Raw genomic sequence first — 18087 nt, forward strand, 5'->3', positions numbered from 1 at the left:
TCCACAACCACCTAGGAAATGAAAACTTATTTTAAATTGCATTTGTTATCGAATGGCACATCGACAACATCAACAACATCATCATGGTTTCACAGTTGAAATAACTATGTTAGTTAAGTCGGCTGAGTACATTTAAGCATGCTACATATTAAATTTCAGCTGAGACTTCATGGTGTGAAATGACATGTGTGAAGTATGTGATACCCGATGACAGTGTAAAGAATGGACAGAGCATGAGTGACATCACCCACAGGTGAAGCTAAAGATATGCGGCCCTGTTGGATTATGCTGCTTCGTCCGCCTCCTGGCTAATCTAAAACAGGCAAAGATGTGGAGCATCAGGTGGAGCTGAAGCGAGCCGAATGATCAATCATCACTGTCATCTGTAATGGCACCTACATGTCAATCAAAGCAGCCATGCTGTGGCTGACATCTGTTAAGTCTTAATATCATTTGAGCAGATAAGTTCTAGAAAAAAAATTCACCCTCAGTACAGTTTTCATGAACAAATTGAAATTAGCTATAGAGACCAAAACTGGTTTTTGTACCAGGCTGTAAACATGTTTATTTCTGCTGTGAAGTTGGACATTAATATGGGGGATCATGGAGACTGACTTGTTTTATAGCCATCCTAAAGCGGCTGACAGTTTTTCTGCATTGGCTTCATTTTCCAGCCACAAACAGTTTATCATTAGTGGTAGGAATGACTTATATTGTTTCACCAGTGTCACAGTGACACTTCAAGTTGAATCGTCTGGCCAGTTTTTCGGGAACATCTGTGAGTCAATGATGATCACATTAGACCTCAGGCCAACAGATGCAAAGTTCCTCCATCCAAAGCAAACAAAATTTTTGAGAAGGACTGGTTACCTTTGTTTCCCAAAAACAAACAGACTGGAATGCATCGTATGAGATCTGCAGCCTTTGAGCAAGGTCAAAAAGTCATTGTTTATCAGATTAGTTCCTGGTTTGCAGCCATCCGGTGTTTTAGATGCAGAGCTTGGGCCCTTTCTATTTCTTTTCATTATTACTTTCTTTAAATTGTGTGCTCTGCAGAAATGAAACCATAGCACATCTTTCAGATGGTGACTGTAATGAAGCCAGTAGTGGAGCCAGAACCGGCTCACTATGAAGCATATGAATCTATTTTATGTTTTTGAACTGCTGCATAATTTGGTTCATGCAGGCTACTGTAAGTACAGTTTCCACTGCATCTACAGTATACCTGTGTGCACTTCTATCTGCAGACTATGACACATTGTGAAAGTCATGGTTTTAAAAGTAGTGTCAGTCTGTAGTGATATACAGTTATTCGTTTAGTTTGGATGGTGGCAGTACCTGTGACTGAGGGCTGGTGATGGATGTAGGAAGAGCCGGAGCAGCTCATAAAACCAATTATAGAAATTAACATAACATAATTTGGTCCAAAACTGTGAACTTTAATAATCATGAACATGTTCATGTTGTGAAGTTCAGCTATAGCTCTCAGAGCACAAGAACTGAATGGAAACCAATGGCATTGGACATTCAGACTTCCAGTATTCTACAGCAGCATGTTGAGCCCAATGACAATATAAAGAATTGACAACGTAAGCATGACGTCATCCACAGGTTTCTGAAATGCCGTTTTGAAACTTAAAATATGCAGTGCTGGCCAGCGCCATGTTGGCTGCCTTACCTCTTCCGTGTCAGACCTGGACTTAAAGAGGACTCAGATGCAGAGTAAAGATAGTTCAGGCAGACTTTATTAAATACTCCCAACAAACAGACTATGAAAAATTAGTCTGACTAGAAAAGGAAAAAAAAAACAGAACAGACGATAAGACCTATAACTAAACAAAACCCACTCCGAAAGGGAGGCAAGAATCACTAATCAAAAGGAAAAATAAATCAACAGAAAATCTCTCCAATAGGAGGAAATCAAAGGCTGTGAACTATAAACTCAAAATGCTCCAAAAGGGAGGAAAACTCAACTCTGGTCTAGAAAGACTAAAATAACAAAACAATGAAAAATCACTCCAAATGGAGGCCAACAAGGGCTATGGGAAAAAAACAGAACTATAATGCTAAACTATGAAAGGTACAAACAAAAAAATCACTCCTAAAGAAGGAATACTGGGGGCGGTCGGTAGCGTAGTGGGTTGCGTGGCCGCCCCGTGTGCAGAGGCCACAGCCCTCGCCGCAGCTGGCCCTGGTTCGAATCCTGCATCGTGTCATGTGTGTCATTCCCCCTCTCTCTGCCCCCTGCTTCCTGTCTATCTTCAGCTGTCCTATCATTGAAGGCATAAAGGCCAAAAAAATAAATAATAATAATAATAATAAGACTGACTATAAAACACATGAGGGAAATGGGGAACAGGTGGACACAATCAGGAATCAGGGAAGATACTTGGACCAGTGACACATGAGGAAGGGCAAGTGACCTGAAACTAGAGGAGAGTTAATTATCAAAATGAAACAGGAAGTAATAACCTTTCAAAATAAAATGGAAACCAAAACCCCAGGACAAGACACCGCGTTGTGACATTCCACCTCCCGGCTAATCTAAAGATCATGGATCATCAGACCTGAGGCCTGGCTCAGATAACAGCTATACTGGCACATGTACCTGTCAGTCAAAGCATCCACACCATTAATTCAGGTGAGTTGTATATAAATTCACCCTCAGTACAGTTGTCATGAACGGGGAAATTAGCTACAGAGACCAAAACTGTTTTTTGTACCAGGCTGTAAACATGTTTATTTCTGCTGTGAAGTTGGACATTTGAACATGGGGACTTATGGAGACTGACTCACTTCTGGAGCCAGCCTCAAGTGGATGTTTGAGGAACTGCAGTTTTTGGCACTTCCTTCATTGGCTTCATTTCCCAGCAACAGAGGTTGGCACTTGATTTCATGGTATGTTTGGCAAAACACAAAGACCACCGGCGTGGTTCTTATAACTTTAAAGTCATGACATGAAGCAGGATCGCTGTAATGTAAATGTATTTAAATGAGGTTATTATTAAATAACAGCATGAACTGGTTCATAGAGCAATTATTAGCATTCATAATGTTTCAACAGTGGGGAATAATGGCCTCACTCTAGATTGATTTAATATGTTACTTGTGGTATGTGTGTGAACGCATATCTGTTTGTGTGTGTGTGTGTGTGTGTGTGTGTGTATGTGTGTGTGTGGACCATGATTCTCCGTGAGAGATGGAGTGCAGACCAAAATATGAAACTAAGAGCTGCAGCCAACAAGGGCTCTCTGCATCCTGCACCTTGTCTACACACACTACATATGTGTGTGAGGCTGTCAGCCCGTGTGTGTGTGTGTGTGTGTTTGTGTGTGTGTGTTGGAGAGATCAGTTAACTAATCGCAACCTGTTTGGGGAATACACTCGCTGCCAAGAATTAAGGATAGCAGCAGTATGCCTGTGTGTGTGTGTGTGTGTTTGCGGCTGTCTGTTTGTGTGCACTTGATGTCCTGCCAGGCATGTGTGTGTGTGTGTGTGTGTGTGTACCTGCCCTGTGTGTTCTCAGCCTTGTTCTGTGTGTGCTCGGGTTTCTTGGTGAGCACCGCGCTGTATCCAAACATGGCACCATCAGTCTGACGCTCTCCATCTGACAAGCTGCTGAAGGCTGATATCTGTTTGATGTATTCATTCATTTAGCTCCTCATATTCACAGAAATACATATTCACATCTGGGATTCTCTCCCCCCCTTCCCCTCTTCTTTTCCACACTCTCCCTCCCTTTCTCTTTCTCAGAAATACATGAGCACTGAGCTCCTGGAATGATGTTGAGATGTACACACTGATGCATGTCCACGATAAAACCTTAAAATATTTGCTGATAGTGAAGCTGACATTTGTACTTATGTTGCACCTTATCGTCGGTGGCATGAACATCAATTCACAGGTTGTTCTGGAGTATTCATAACCATTACGTGCCGTTAAATTTTTACAAACATCTGAAGCTTGGGAGAGCCTCACCTCCACTGTAGAACCGATCTGACGCTGACAGGCAAACTCCTGTTTACTGTCTCTGAATCTCCTTCTTCATTCTGCACCGAGATAGATTACTGTTAACAAGGACGTACCCAAGGCCGGGGTAAAGTTGCCTGTTTGCCCACTTTGGCTGAGTTGGCCCTCTGGAGAATAAAAAAGAAGATTCTTGTATTTTTGCTGTTCTGGCTGTATGAATATAAGTAACCCATATGCTGAACTGCTGAAGTTAGACCAAATTAAGTCTCTGTCATCCAAAACTTTAACAACATTTTAATTAGCGTGCTGACACGGGGCGGCCCAGAGGCAAAAAAAATATATATATGGGGTTATGCCCCTGTCATGTGTCATCACTCAGACTTATGTGAGGTCTTTTTTTTATTTCTTTCAGGATAGTGCAACGTTCCCTCAGACCAGGCAAGCCAAGCTGTATGTACAGGCGTGTCGGTGTGTGCAGGGGTTAAATTGGGCCCGGGCTGTTCTTCTGTTATCGTGCAGTCACATTAAGTTGATGTGCTGCTCGCAGTGCAGCCTTCTCTATTCTACATCTTTTGATCTGTCTATGACTTCTGAGTGTGAAATACAATTATCGACGTATGACAAACGCTAACAGGCAACAACAATTTACTGCATACAGGCGAGTAGCTGATAATTAGCCTGGTCAGCCACTGTCCGTAATCAATGAACACATTATTAATCCATGAATCAATCAATCAATCCAATAACTTAACAACAGTCAGCATTATCATACTCGATGTTGACAGTCTTCTCATCCATTCAGCATCAATACAACGACTGCACAAGCTTGACGTTTTGGATTATTCAGATTTTAAAGTGTGAACCCGCGTAACACATCCCAACTGAACGCTTTATCTGCGAGGAACAATATATTGTAATTTCTTTGCTTTTAAAATGGTGCCCCACATCTCTCAATGAAGGAGCAGAATCACATGACCTTCTCCAGCCAATCAGCGAATGTCAGGCTACGTCACAGGTTGCATTGCCATGGCCTCTACTGGATCCCACTCTAGCCCTAACATTTTTTGCACTGTATCTATGAGTGTATGTGCAAGATATTTTGAAATATGTTCTGTAGGACATATTTTGGGAATTTCTTTTTTTTACCCTCGGTGATCTTTGACTTTGATTTGCAGCCTAAAACTGAAATTCTTATATCCATCAATAACACTCCAAGGTTGAAATTTAAAATGTACAACTATTTCAATGAGTGTCCTCAAGTGGAAAGGATGAAGGAAAAGCCAGCTGAGCTCACTAAAACAGTAAAATATGGTGGAGATGGAAATTTTCACCACCTTAAGGAGGAGGTCCTGTAACCTGGCTCAGTTATGGAGAAAATATAAAAGTCATGGGACTGTCAATATTTTATCATGAACGTAAAATTAAATCCAATTTTCCATGAAAGAAAAGTTACAGAAATATTTGTTTCTGCTGCCGATAATTACAATGCTAATTACAGAGCCATGTAAATGATTAAACACTGCAGGAGTGCTGTGGCAGGTATATTTTGTATCTGTGCTAAAAAGAAGCTGTACACAGTCATGAGCATTCAGGTGATCATACAGCCGTCATGCCCCGATGACTTCACTGTAGTAATGACGCTGTGTTCCCAGAGCTCAGCTTTTACTCTGGGCAGTGAAATGTTGAAATCCTCACCAATGTGTGAAAAGAAAACCCAAGTTGTGACAAAGTGTAACTTTTCTTCAAACATCTCTGCGGATCTCTTCTTCTCCTGTCAAAACAAGTCTGCAGAGGAGGCTGAGATGTGCTGCTGCTGCTTGGACTCGTGCACTCACCTCAGACCTTGTGTCTGTGAAAGCAGGTCTCTCTCTTTTACAGTAGCAATGTGGAGACAGCAGATAGGGCCAGACTGAACGAGGCTGCTGTGGGACAGGCTACATTAAGATTTAAGTCCCTATACAGGGATGAAGTGGAATGTCACCTCGTCTGAACTCACTTTACTTTCACTTTACTTTTTTTTTCCAGCCGTCACTGTGACCTAAATCCATGTGGTTTTATGACTTTGACTCATGAGTTTTTCACTCATATAAATGCATTCTATTTATCATTTCAAAGGACCTATTATACTTTTAGACAGCTTTTTGTACCTCATGCAGCGAGCAGCTGTAACATAGTCATAGAGTGGTCTCTCACTATAGGCGCACCACAGCTAGGCATGCCCCATGGAGTTCAGGGACGTGCCCATCCACTTTGCTCAGTCTAGTTATTTGACCACTTTGCTCAGGACTAACCTCTAAATTCCACCAGGCATGGCTCTGGGATGCCACATATAGCTTCATATTCCACCAGGACCGCTTTCCTGCCAGACTTAGGGTAAAGTTGTTTTTGTTTTGTCTGTCTTTGTTATATGGAGTCTGCACAGGATGTTTTATTTTGAAAATTGACCCTCTCTGTGCCGTGTCTGTGTTATTTCACTGAGTTCACTGATAGACATGGACAGGTTCAGTTGTTGCTAAGTAGCTGACCAGTAACTGTTACTGGACTGGAAGTTTGAGGTGCCACAACTGAACTAGACACATGGATGTTTTGGTAGAGTGAATCATGCAAAGCTACTCTAGTGGAGACTCAGACAGAGCATGATGGGGCCACTTTAAAATATTACAGTTATTTAAAGTGATATTTTGACATTTCTTGGGTGTGGTGTGAGGTGTTCATTCATTCAATCACTGACAAATATTCTTCAACACACTTCATCACTGACTCAGATTTCTTTGTTTTGAGATATTAATTTCTTCAAAGCAATACATCTGAATCAGGAAAAGTTTTGTCACCTAAATTCAATGGAACTGCGGAACCAACAAGAGAACATTATGTGAAATACAAACCAGACCAGGACACTGCAAATGCTGCTGGATGAGAGATGTGGCTCTTTGAGTTCAACTATTCAGGACATGATTCTCAATTAAAACTGCTTTTCTTCTAAAATCATGTTCCATAAGAGAACCTACAACTGAATGGACACGAGAATGTTTGGGCTGTCTTATGAATCAATAACGTTAAGACTCCCTCCACATGCTAAACCTGTCAGCTTACAAAGAAACACCCAACATTCTGCTCAGTGCACACTGGGAAGAGCTCCCACCATTCCCAGTTTAAGACCTCAATTTTGTTAAATAGAAATAAATATACATCATTATTATAACTGAGTTATTAAACATACAAATCATGTCACATAAGTAATACAAAATATAAAATATAATTGACATTATTTATTAACTATTTTCTTTAATTATTTAATATTTACAAAACAATCAAAAGTCTATATAAATTGAAAATGAGTGGAGCTTTCAGAAATATGGATCGGTCTATACAATATTTTGCTGTTATTATTGTGTTAATCAGCAGATTTCACTTCCACACATGATTAGAATTCAAAAAGTCTGCTCCGGTTTTAATAAGTGAGTTAGATTATCATCAGTATTGAGTCTTAATCGAAGCCATTCACTGGAAATATAGACACCTTAACGGGTTTGTAGTTGTCAGAACTTGAGGAGACTTCCTGCACAGTACTGATATGTGGCCTGCTAGAATTATTAGCACAGAATGATCAGCATGGCAACAGTGACGTTGTTGCCAAATGAAACGAGCAAAAGGTGGAGTTGCAAAGGTGGAGTTGTAGTTTGTAGTTAGTTGCTAACATCAGCATGCTAACACACACAAATAAAGAACAACAACTTTCTATCACGGCACAACAGAGTTCAGTAATCATGACACATGACAAGAGACACAGTGTGTCCATCAATCACCTGCAGCTACACGACACACACACACATTATGCGCTTCATCTCTAATTATGCACGGCTATTTCCTCCTCCTGTTTCCTCCCAACAGGTAGAAACTCCATAGAACTTGTACCAAACGAGTACCGATGGTAAAAATAGATACCTCATTATACAACGCAGCACAGAAATCCTGTGGGCGTTTTTACATTGCACATTCTAATACATATGTCGATAAAACGATCCAGTTAGTTATTTCAATAACTGCACTTCTCTGCATGACCGACTGTAAACTTCAGCAGCACTGAAACTGACAACCACGCGACAAAGATGGATTCTGTGTAGCAGGCGAGCAGAAACCTCTGTGGCTGTGAAGTGAAGGCAAAAGTGCCACAATCTGTACTTCTCTAAATGTCCACTTGAGGCTGATTTATGGATTATACCAAAAGCCCAACAGGCACGTCTCTGCCACCTCGCGGCTGCGGGCTGTTTTGGTCCGTTCTCCACACGACTTCAAACTCTGTCAGGAAGGTTTCAGAAGGGATTTGTCCCACATTGTTAACTTGCTTAGATTTGGTCACTTTTCCAAGTTTATGTGCTTCTAAATGTGTAAATATGCTGCATAGTTTTTCATATTTGGCTGTTTTAATGATCAGTTTGCAGCTTGAGTATTTTATTTTGAAATTCCACTTGATTCTCTATGCTGTTTTGGTGTCCGACTTCCATCCGGCTTGAGCTGCTCTGTGTGTAGATTTGACGCTGGCTGCTCACGGTGTCTGTCAGAATTAGAACAGCCACGTATTCCCCACGGTGCCGAGCAGAGGCACCGCACTTCTGGGACGCTGCTGAAACGGACCACGGCGGGACCGGTGGGCTTTGAAACATTGTCTAGAACGGCCAAGATTACTTCTGGCGGCTGCGACACATGCCCAACGGAATTTGGCCGTTGGCCGCTAGCTAGTGGAGGCAGGACTGCCAAGATGGTATTATAGCCAGAGCCACAACTCTCTAACTCCATGTTTTAACAGTCTACAAGAGCAGTGTGTGTCTCTGTTACACCGACACCAGACTCCAGTTTGAATGACACTGGCTTTAGATGACTAAATGTAAACAAAGACAACGATTTCAATAGATTCAGTCATAGTTCTCTCATGAATTCATTTTAATTAAAGGTATTCTCTAATTTTCGTCTATGAAAATTATTAGTCAGTGAAATGAACAGTGCCGCCACACTGCACTGATCCGTTTCTGCATTTCTCCTCTACATTTGACCCACTCCAACTGTAAAGTGTCAGTGTGCAGCCACAGGAAACCACCTGGGGACCAAGACCAGTTCTGAGGACCAAACTGCTCAAGGGCGAAAGCAGGAGAAAGCCCAACACAACCTGGACGCGTGCACAGAAAAGCCTCTTTTGCACTTCATTTTGTCGACAGAACGATGCACTGATGTTACATAAACTGGATAAAGTGTATCAAATCAGAGTGAAACCACCTTATCGTGTCTCTGCTCTCACGGTTAGTGACGGAGCTTAGTGTAGCATGTCCTGTAAATCCCACCAGAAGGGAATTAACCTGTTTAAATTAATAACCGTCGCTTCCTGCCCGCCCACGCGCTTTTTGATTCATATTTCACACCCTCACAAGCCTTTGTTCTTGTAGCTGGAGAGACACGCGCAGGGGGAAATGCTTTAGCCTCAAAATGTCAGTCGCTGCTCCTTCCTCGCCAGCTGCTGCTTGGAAACACAGTTGTTTCCACGCTGCTGTATTTTTATCCTCCTCCCTTCTCCTCTTTGTCTCCTCCTGTCTGCTCTTTTTGTTTTAAATGTTTTATTTTGTGCCAAGGAGATGGATTTTCTTTGTCTTTACACTGCAGTGTAGTTGGAGCTCATACTGGCAGAGCAGCTCTGTTGTCTGTTTCTGTTTCAGTTTATGGGACCAACTGTGTCAAGATTTGCCTCCTCTGACTTTTTGTTCTCACTGACGATATTTTGGAAAGCAGGGTGTGAGGAGACGTGCACGGTATTAGCATATCCAACATGTTCCTCGTGGCCTGAATAATATTCCCTACATTTGAAAAACAAATCCATGTCAAACTGAGTATTTGGCTCAGGGTGCATGCACCTTTGAAGTGATTTCTGGGTGCAGAGGGATGCATGTGACCTCCGCTCAGAAGTGTTGTGTTTTACATGCATTTTTAACTGCAACACAACTACTCATAGACATGCAAATGTGGAGCCACACAGAGCGTGCTCTGAGAGCAGTTGGGCTTGAGTTCAGTGACTTGCTCAAGGGAACCCAGTCCACCTTCCATGCTTTGGTCCATACTGGACTTGAACCAGCCATCCTCCAGTTTCCAAGTCCCTACAGACTGAGCTACTGCCGGCTCCTGGTTTGTGTCACACGTTAATATTGCAAATGGTAAATAGATTTGTATCTGTGACAAGTTGCAAATGAGATACACTCTAGACTGTTTAAGTTAAATATAGTCAAATGCTTAAAAAGAGGGGTAAAACGTTGAAAGCGTGTTTATTTTTCACTGCTGTTTCATTCTTATGTGTTAAAATTCAATTATTTATCATTTTAATCAACCATCTACAGGATGGTCTGAAACCTGCACTCTGGGATCGATTGCTTTGGTCTCCGCCCACGTACCTGAAATGGCGATATTCTCTCATCTAAGTAAAATGCTTGCGCAAGTGTGCATGTTAAACCTCAGTTGTTTTGTCTGTATTAACTTGTTAACATATCAAGAGTACTTACATAATGTTTCTGCTCCCTTTGGACTGGATTTGGTCAAGTTGTGTGAAGACTGTGTGCGTACGTGCAGATCCCTGCTTCATACTTAGACAGGCTCGACCGAGCAATCTGATTGGTCAGCTAGACGTTTAGAACGTGCTTTAATCAGCATGACAGCATAGCTGACTCATCACTACAAATATTACTCCTCCATCTCCACATTGTCATGTCCTGAAAATCTATAACATGTAAACAAATACAAATAAGTCCACTGGAAGTCTCTTACTTCATTAAAGTCTGGAACTTTAATAAAGTAATACATCTGAATTTACAATTTCAACTTTTTTTATGAATATTCTGTGTTATGGAGCTGTTAGACCACCTCGTTAATACAGGTGTGTACCTCGTTAATACAGGTGTATACCTCATTAATACAGGTGTGTACCTCGTTAATACAGGCGTGTACCTCATTAATACAGGTGTGTACCTCGTTAATACAGGTGTGTACCTCGTTAATACAGGTGTGTATCTCGTTAATACAGTTGTGTACCTCGTTAATACAGGTGTGTACCTTGTTAATACAGGTGTGTACCTCATTAATATAGGTGTGTACCTCGTTAATACAGGTGTGTACCTCGTTAATACAGGTGTGTATCTCATTAATACAGGTGTGTACCTTATTAATACAGGTGTGTACCTTATTAATACAGGTGTGTACCTCGTTTGTGTGCAGCACGTCAGAGATCAGTCAGTTCAGTGAGCTCAGAGAAAATGTTGTTTTTTAAGACTAAAGGTGGACTAATATGGACTGAAGAGGAATATTTGGTTAGATAAAAACATGATGTTCATTTTGATTCCATTGATCTTTGTTCAAGACACTCTGACCTTTAGACTTTGCAGCATGGTGGAGTTACTGAAATGTTTGGATCCTCCTCCATCAGCTGTGCAGGTGAGTCACTGACTTCAGGGACTGAGGAGTCAAATGTGTCCATGGAAAAATCTCTTTTTCAGCAGATATCGGAGTCACTACACGACTGAACTAGTAAAGCAGTTTAGTGTTTATATGTGCACTATTTATTAAGTTTGGGAAACTCCACGATCTCCATAAGCTTTGACAGGACTAGAAAGTGTCTCCGTTGCTTGGTCGCTGCTCTATCCAGAGGGACAACATATTTCTATAGAGCCTCTCTGATCTACTGACTACTTTACACACTACAACACAGTCACACCTGATCTGGCTGTTATCACTCTATTAAATAGGCCTCATCAACACACATCAGTCTCCTTTATATTCGCTAGTAGGGGCCTACTAAACATACACTGACGGCAGAGGCTGCCAAGCATGGTACCAACTGCTCATTAGGAGTGGTCCAGCATTCAAACTGATACTGAGCTCAACCATACCGCTGTGGCTCTCAAAGTGAAGCCAACACAGCGGTGCCAAAAAACTGCAGTTCTTCAAACGTCCACTTGAGGCTGGTTACAGAGTCAGTCTCCATGTTGAAATGCCCAGCTTCACAGCAGAAATAAACATGTTTACAGCCTGGTACAAAAAACAGTTTTGGTCTCTATAGCTAATTTCCCCGTTCATGACAACTGTACTGAGGGTGAATTTATATACAACTCACCTGTTTCATACAGTCTATAACCCACACAAACATCCACACATTGATATCACAGCCATCAAGAACAATTTGTGGTTCAGTGTCTTGCTCAAGGACACTTTGGTTGGACTGGGAGAGCCAGGACTCAAACCGCTAATTCAGCCTCAGCTCAGTATAAAAAGAACCAACAGTTTTCCTCTAACGCTCTTTACAGACTGAGTCAGAGAGTAAAGACACACACAGACAATGCAATGCTCAGTTTCTCATGTATAATTGATCATTTTCAATTGTGTGTCTTCTTTTTTCTCCTCATATCTAATTTCTGCTTTGTACTGTTGACTCCTGCATGGTGTTTTGTCTCAATACATGAATTACATGAGCTACACCTGCACCACAACACAGGAACAACAGCGAGAGAGCAGACAGTCAGTATTAAAATGTGATCTTTATCCACACGCGTTATCTGGATAAGAAATGATCAGATTGCCTTTGTGTTCACGCCTGCTATTCTTAATGTGTTCTCACTATCCTTGTTCAGATCGGCTCTCTGTCGTCCAGAGCAAAACCTGATCAGACTCCCTTAAAAAAGTTTGGTGAGTTAGGGACAACACTACAAACTTTGTGAAACTCGCCCCCAGTGTGTTGCAGTATTGGCTTGTAGGCTACTCTGTGACCAGACAAATGAAGCCATGTTCAAAGATCAGCTGCATAGAGAATCCCAACACACCATTATTGTTTTATTTTGATGTGTGACTGTATAGCATTCATTTCCCTCTATATTGTTTTTATTTTTCATACAGTTATGTTGAATAATGCATATTTTAACATTTCAATGTCACAGAATAGACGTGGAATCAGTTATTAGGCTCTCTTTAAGCTTTCTAAATTTGAACAACAACCCACATACACATCAGTCAATCTAAGTGCACTTGTGCACTGATGATGATGATATACTTTATTGGGGAAATTCTTTTTACACTCTTTTTTTATTTACATGCATTTTAACCCAGATACACAGACACACATGCAGTACAAGGCATAGACATGCAATTCTGGAGAGAGATGGTGGAGTGATGGGCAGCCCCCCTGAGAAGCGCCCCGGGGAGCAGTTGGGGGGTTTGGTGCCTTGCTCAAGGGCACCTCGGCAGTGCCCAGGAGGTGAACTAGCACCTCTCCAGCTACCAGTCCACCTTCCATATTTGGTCCATGTGGGACTTGAATCAGCCACCCTCCGGTTCCCAAGCCAAGTCCCAATGGACTGAGCTACTGCTCTCCTAATACTCTCCTGACCGACGCTGGAGGTGACAATCACAATCGGCCCTAAATCTGTCTTGGATGCATTTACATCTGCATGTTATGAAGCACTGTTCAACTGCAATTCCAATTACTCGAAACACATTCTAATGCAATTCTAATGTGTGAAGGGGGTCACAGACGCCTTGACAACTTTGTTCTTAAATTGTTACATATGACACACTTCACTGTCAAACAGCTATTTTTGGAGAAGCAAACACATCGTGGATTTTCATCATGTTAAATTGTGTTTGGAGACCACACAGATAATTACCGAAATGTATTGAACACATAGATCAGTATTATCAGGGGTGTAGTGAGTGCATGTATGTAGAAGTGTAGTCTACTGAAAAACAACAAAACAAAACATAACCCTGGCAGCTGGAATCGTCAGACGATTTTAATAGTTTGCAGTGACAGGGTTCATTATTGTGTGTCATAGCAAAACATAGCTGTGCAGTTATCCAACTGTTCTAACTGATCAACAGAAGATGTCATAGCACACCACCCACGATCTAAAAGGGAAAGGGATCTATGTGAGATTGCTGTTCATTGACTGCAGTTCAGCTCCAGGCTCAAGGACCTGAGGAGAAACATGTCACTGTGCACGTGGATCTTTGATTTCCTACTGGGCAGACCCCAGGTGGTGAGGGTGGGCAGACACACTTCATTCACCCTCATCCTTAACAGCGGAGTATCTGAGGGCTGTGTTTTCAGTCCTATGCTGTTTTCCCCGTTCACATGACTGAGTAGCCACTTTTTTCCACATCATCATCAAGTTGTCAGATCTGAACGTTGACAGGACTCAGAGGAATCAGGGAAGGAATTATGTCACCCTAATATTTACATGTCAAGACAACATGTCAACATGTCAAGACAACATGTCATCAACAAGTGGAGAGGGTGGACAGTAACTTGTTGTCCACATCAACCTGACCTGGACACTGCATGCTGACTCCATGGGGAGAAAGACAAGGCAGAGACTGTTTCACCTCAGACACTTGAGGAAGAATTTCTACTCCTGCACCATCAAGAACATCCTGACAGGAAACAAATTCAGATTTTCTGTTCTACTCATGGCAGTAGTCGACCCAAAGTACAAGTTTATTTATGCCACTGTCAGTACTCAGGGACGTGACGGATGGAGGGACGTTTATCAGACGTCCGGGCTGCCGTTGACAGATGTGTTCTGAATGAGAGCCACTGCCAGTAACCAACATGACTTATGCATTTGTTGATGATGAAGCGTTTCCTCTCCAGACTGACCTCGTGGTGTCATACCTTTGCTGAAATCTTGAGTATGGATAAATATTCAATTACAGACGACCATCTAGACTTTTCTGAATCAAATTTTATTAATCTGTTTGCTGAAAATATGACTTAGTTATGGACAATTTTAAGTTACCTGATGAATCTGTTCCTTTGGAAATATTAGCTACTCATTGACACTTTGATTTGATTTTAACGGTTAATGAATGTTTCAAGAATAGGTGGCACAGTGGTGAAGTGGTTAGCACTGTCGCCTCGCAGCAAGAAGGTTCCTGGTTTCCTGGAGTTTGCATGTTGTACACGTGTCTTCCTGGGTTCTCTCCGGCTTCCTCCCACAGTCCAAACAGGTTAACTGGTAACTCTAAATTGGCCGTAGGTGTGAATGTGAGTGTCAATGGTTGTTTGTCTCTACGTGCCCTGGGATAGGCTGGGGAGTTTACCCCGCCTCGCGATAGGCTCCAGCCCCACCGTGACCCTGATGAGGATAACAGTGTTTTCTTTCTTGTCTAATCTTACTTAAAGTCAGTGTAAAGTAAAAATAAATGTGTTCTGAGTTCGTCAGTGTTATTAACCACCCAGCCAAATTTGAATGATTAAAAATATCGACAAGTTTATGAAATTAGGTGTCAAAATTGGGTAAATTTATGACACAGTATTCTCAGCTCCAGGACTGTGGGGGCGTGTCCACTGAATGTGCTGAAGCCACGCCCACTCGTGGGAGCAGTCGAGCAGCCATTTTGAAGCGACTGAAACGTGTCAGATGAGTTCAGAAAATGTCATGACTAACTTTGAAACACTCTGAGTGAGATGAATTCATCTCTAGCTCTCTTCTTAGGGTGGCGTCAGCGTGTCATCGAGCCACCTTTTAAGGACCGCCCACAAAATCCTGGACTGAAAACTAGCGAAAAACTGTTTGAACCTCTAACTCTACATTTCACTAATATATTGTTAAAAGTCTTTTTTTTTTTACGTTTCCAGCAACTATTTTCCAATATACAGCATTTAATGTATTTTGAAAGAATTCTGAGAATTGCCTTTACACAGACTTGAAAATGTGCGATTATGTAAACTTAAATAACTAAAAACAGCTATCAAAGTATACCAAAACATGGACCATGGAAGTTGTTATCAAATGAGTGCTGGCATTCTGTCCTTTTCATCAGGACATTTGTCAGCTTAGTCTAAACCAGACACTACTATCAAGGATAATTCAAAACATTTATGCTATTGACCTGGACGTGGTTGTTTTCATGAAACCCAGAGCACACACTCAGCTATGAATGACTTATGATGCCAAAGTACTATTTATCAGTGTCCTCAGTTTTACTTTCTCTGTCTCTCTCTTCATCTTTAATTTCCTCTGACACATCCAGCTCATGATAGACTGCATGATGTAGAACGTGTTCAGTCAGACTCTTTTTTCATTTACTGTGACAGTAACTGCTTCAGATGCTGCACCTTTCGTACAAGCTGTCACACTCCTGCTTCTCCTTCCCAGATTGGATGGCCGTGCCTCTCATTGCCTGCTCTTCACCATTAACTGACCACTCATCCTGACACTCGGCGATTACTCTGTATTACAGACTTGTCAGACACTTTACCGCTTCCTCCTTCACTCATTCATTTTCTCCTTCCTACGTCTCCAGCTCCACTCCAACTCTGACAAAGGCGATGGTTCCGTGAAATACATCCTATCTGGTGAAGGGGCGGGGTCTATCTTCATAATTGACGAGACATCGGGTGATATCCACGCAGCCAAGAGTCTGGACCGAGAGAGCAAATCCCAATATGTCCTACACGCCAGGGCCATTGACCGTTGGACGAATCGCTCACTGGAGGCAGAGTCAGAGTTCATCATTAAGGTCCAGGACATCAATGACAACGCTCCAACCTTCCCTGATGGACCGTTCTCAGCAACTGTGCCTGAGATGTCTGATGTTGGTAAGCCAGGAGCCTCACACCCTTTCCTAATAAAAGAACAGGGACTGACACACACACAACAAACAAGATTGATTGTGGTTCAGTTAAAGGTTCTGTGTGGATTTACTGGCAGAATATGGCTGAAATGTAATATAAGTATGTTTTCTTTTGCCCCTGATAATAAGAATTATCATATTTTTGTTACCTTGGCAACTGACGTGTTAAACCGCCATAACTTATTTGCATCACAACCCTCCCAAAATGACTAATTGCTCTGTGATATTTTTACGATGCAGTGTAAAAGTGGAAATTCTCCGAGTTGGAGACATGCAGGTGACTGGAGTCTATATTCAAATATATACATATCTCAGAATATCTCAGTGCTGCTCGAGCATGCCTGTTTCTTGGCTGATGTGTGTAAACTAACACTCCAAGCCTTTGTCCCTCACTAAACATGAAGAGTCTAACAAGAGAAACATAACAAATAGCTAAAGAATTCGTATTTGTATTAAAATCATGTTTTTAAAAATGAAACCTACCATATCAACTCCAAATAAAGGCTGGCCTCAGGACCACGGTGGATTGTATTACTCGCAATGACGTGACGCTCACGCAACGCACTGCGGACATACATACATTACATAGACTCCTCCCCTCCTGTTTCTCTCCCTTCCACATAGATACTGATACTGGCAGAGTAGAAGCCACGCTCATTTTCATATCAGTTTTTCTGAAAATAAGAAACATGATCTTTTCTATACTCCATGTCCATACACAAATGAGTATCTCCTACTGCAGTGAATATATGCTTTATATTATGAGTCTTGGACATCACAGTTGATAGCACAGCTTCATGGGATCTCTAGTTGTTAAATGTTTTAGAATGATCTTCATGGTTGAAATGATGGTTACTACCCAGAACAGCAGATATATATTCAGTTATAATATTTACAAAAAGTATAAATCTTGTCAGCTCAGCATAACATTAAACTTCTGTATCAGCCCATATGAATGTCATACCTCACATCTGAATGCCTTCTTTCATCATCCATGGTGTAATATGGGGGCCCATATTTAGTGACACTCTGAGGGAGAGCTTCCTAAACTTTTCAGATGATCTGTGGCAGTCTGTAACATTTTAAGAGGTAAACAGGCTTCAGTACATTAATAAATGCAACAGATGCAGCATGTTCCTGAAAGATGTTTATGGTAAACAAGGTGACATAAAAACTCTCTGAAATACAAAACAGTAAAAAAAACTTACATAGAAGAATAAAAGTACAATGGACCAGCATCCATATTAATGTGCAAACAATAACAAAATACCTATGTTTCAGGTAGTAATGAACATATATATGTAACACTGCAACCCATTCAGCACCATTTTGGATCTGTTTCTGTGACTGTAGCATGTATAACCACAAGTCTGATGTTTTAGGCTCTCAGTCATCATGACATACCTGTCGGCAGACAGCACTCACTGCATGATGTGACAAATATTATTTTGACTTGATTAT

General features: G+C 41.5%; 1 protein-coding gene across 1 annotated transcript in view; it reads left to right on the top strand.

The window, feature by feature from the left end:
* LOC104930806 (cadherin-18) overlaps nt 1-18087 on the top strand; it is a 166599-nt gene that overhangs the window by 53137 nt on the left and 95375 nt on the right. The window contains exon 3 of the mRNA XM_019274264.2: nt 16297-16591. Within this exon, the coding sequence (XP_019129809.2) occupies nt 16297-16591 (295 nt within the window). The remainder of the gene's footprint in view (nt 1-16296; nt 16592-18087) is intronic.

The sequence above is a fragment of the Larimichthys crocea genome, chromosome II (assembly GCF_000972845.2).
Source record: "Larimichthys crocea isolate SSNF chromosome II, L_crocea_2.0, whole genome shotgun sequence".
Taxonomy (NCBI): Eukaryota; Metazoa; Chordata; class Actinopteri; family Sciaenidae; genus Larimichthys; species Larimichthys crocea.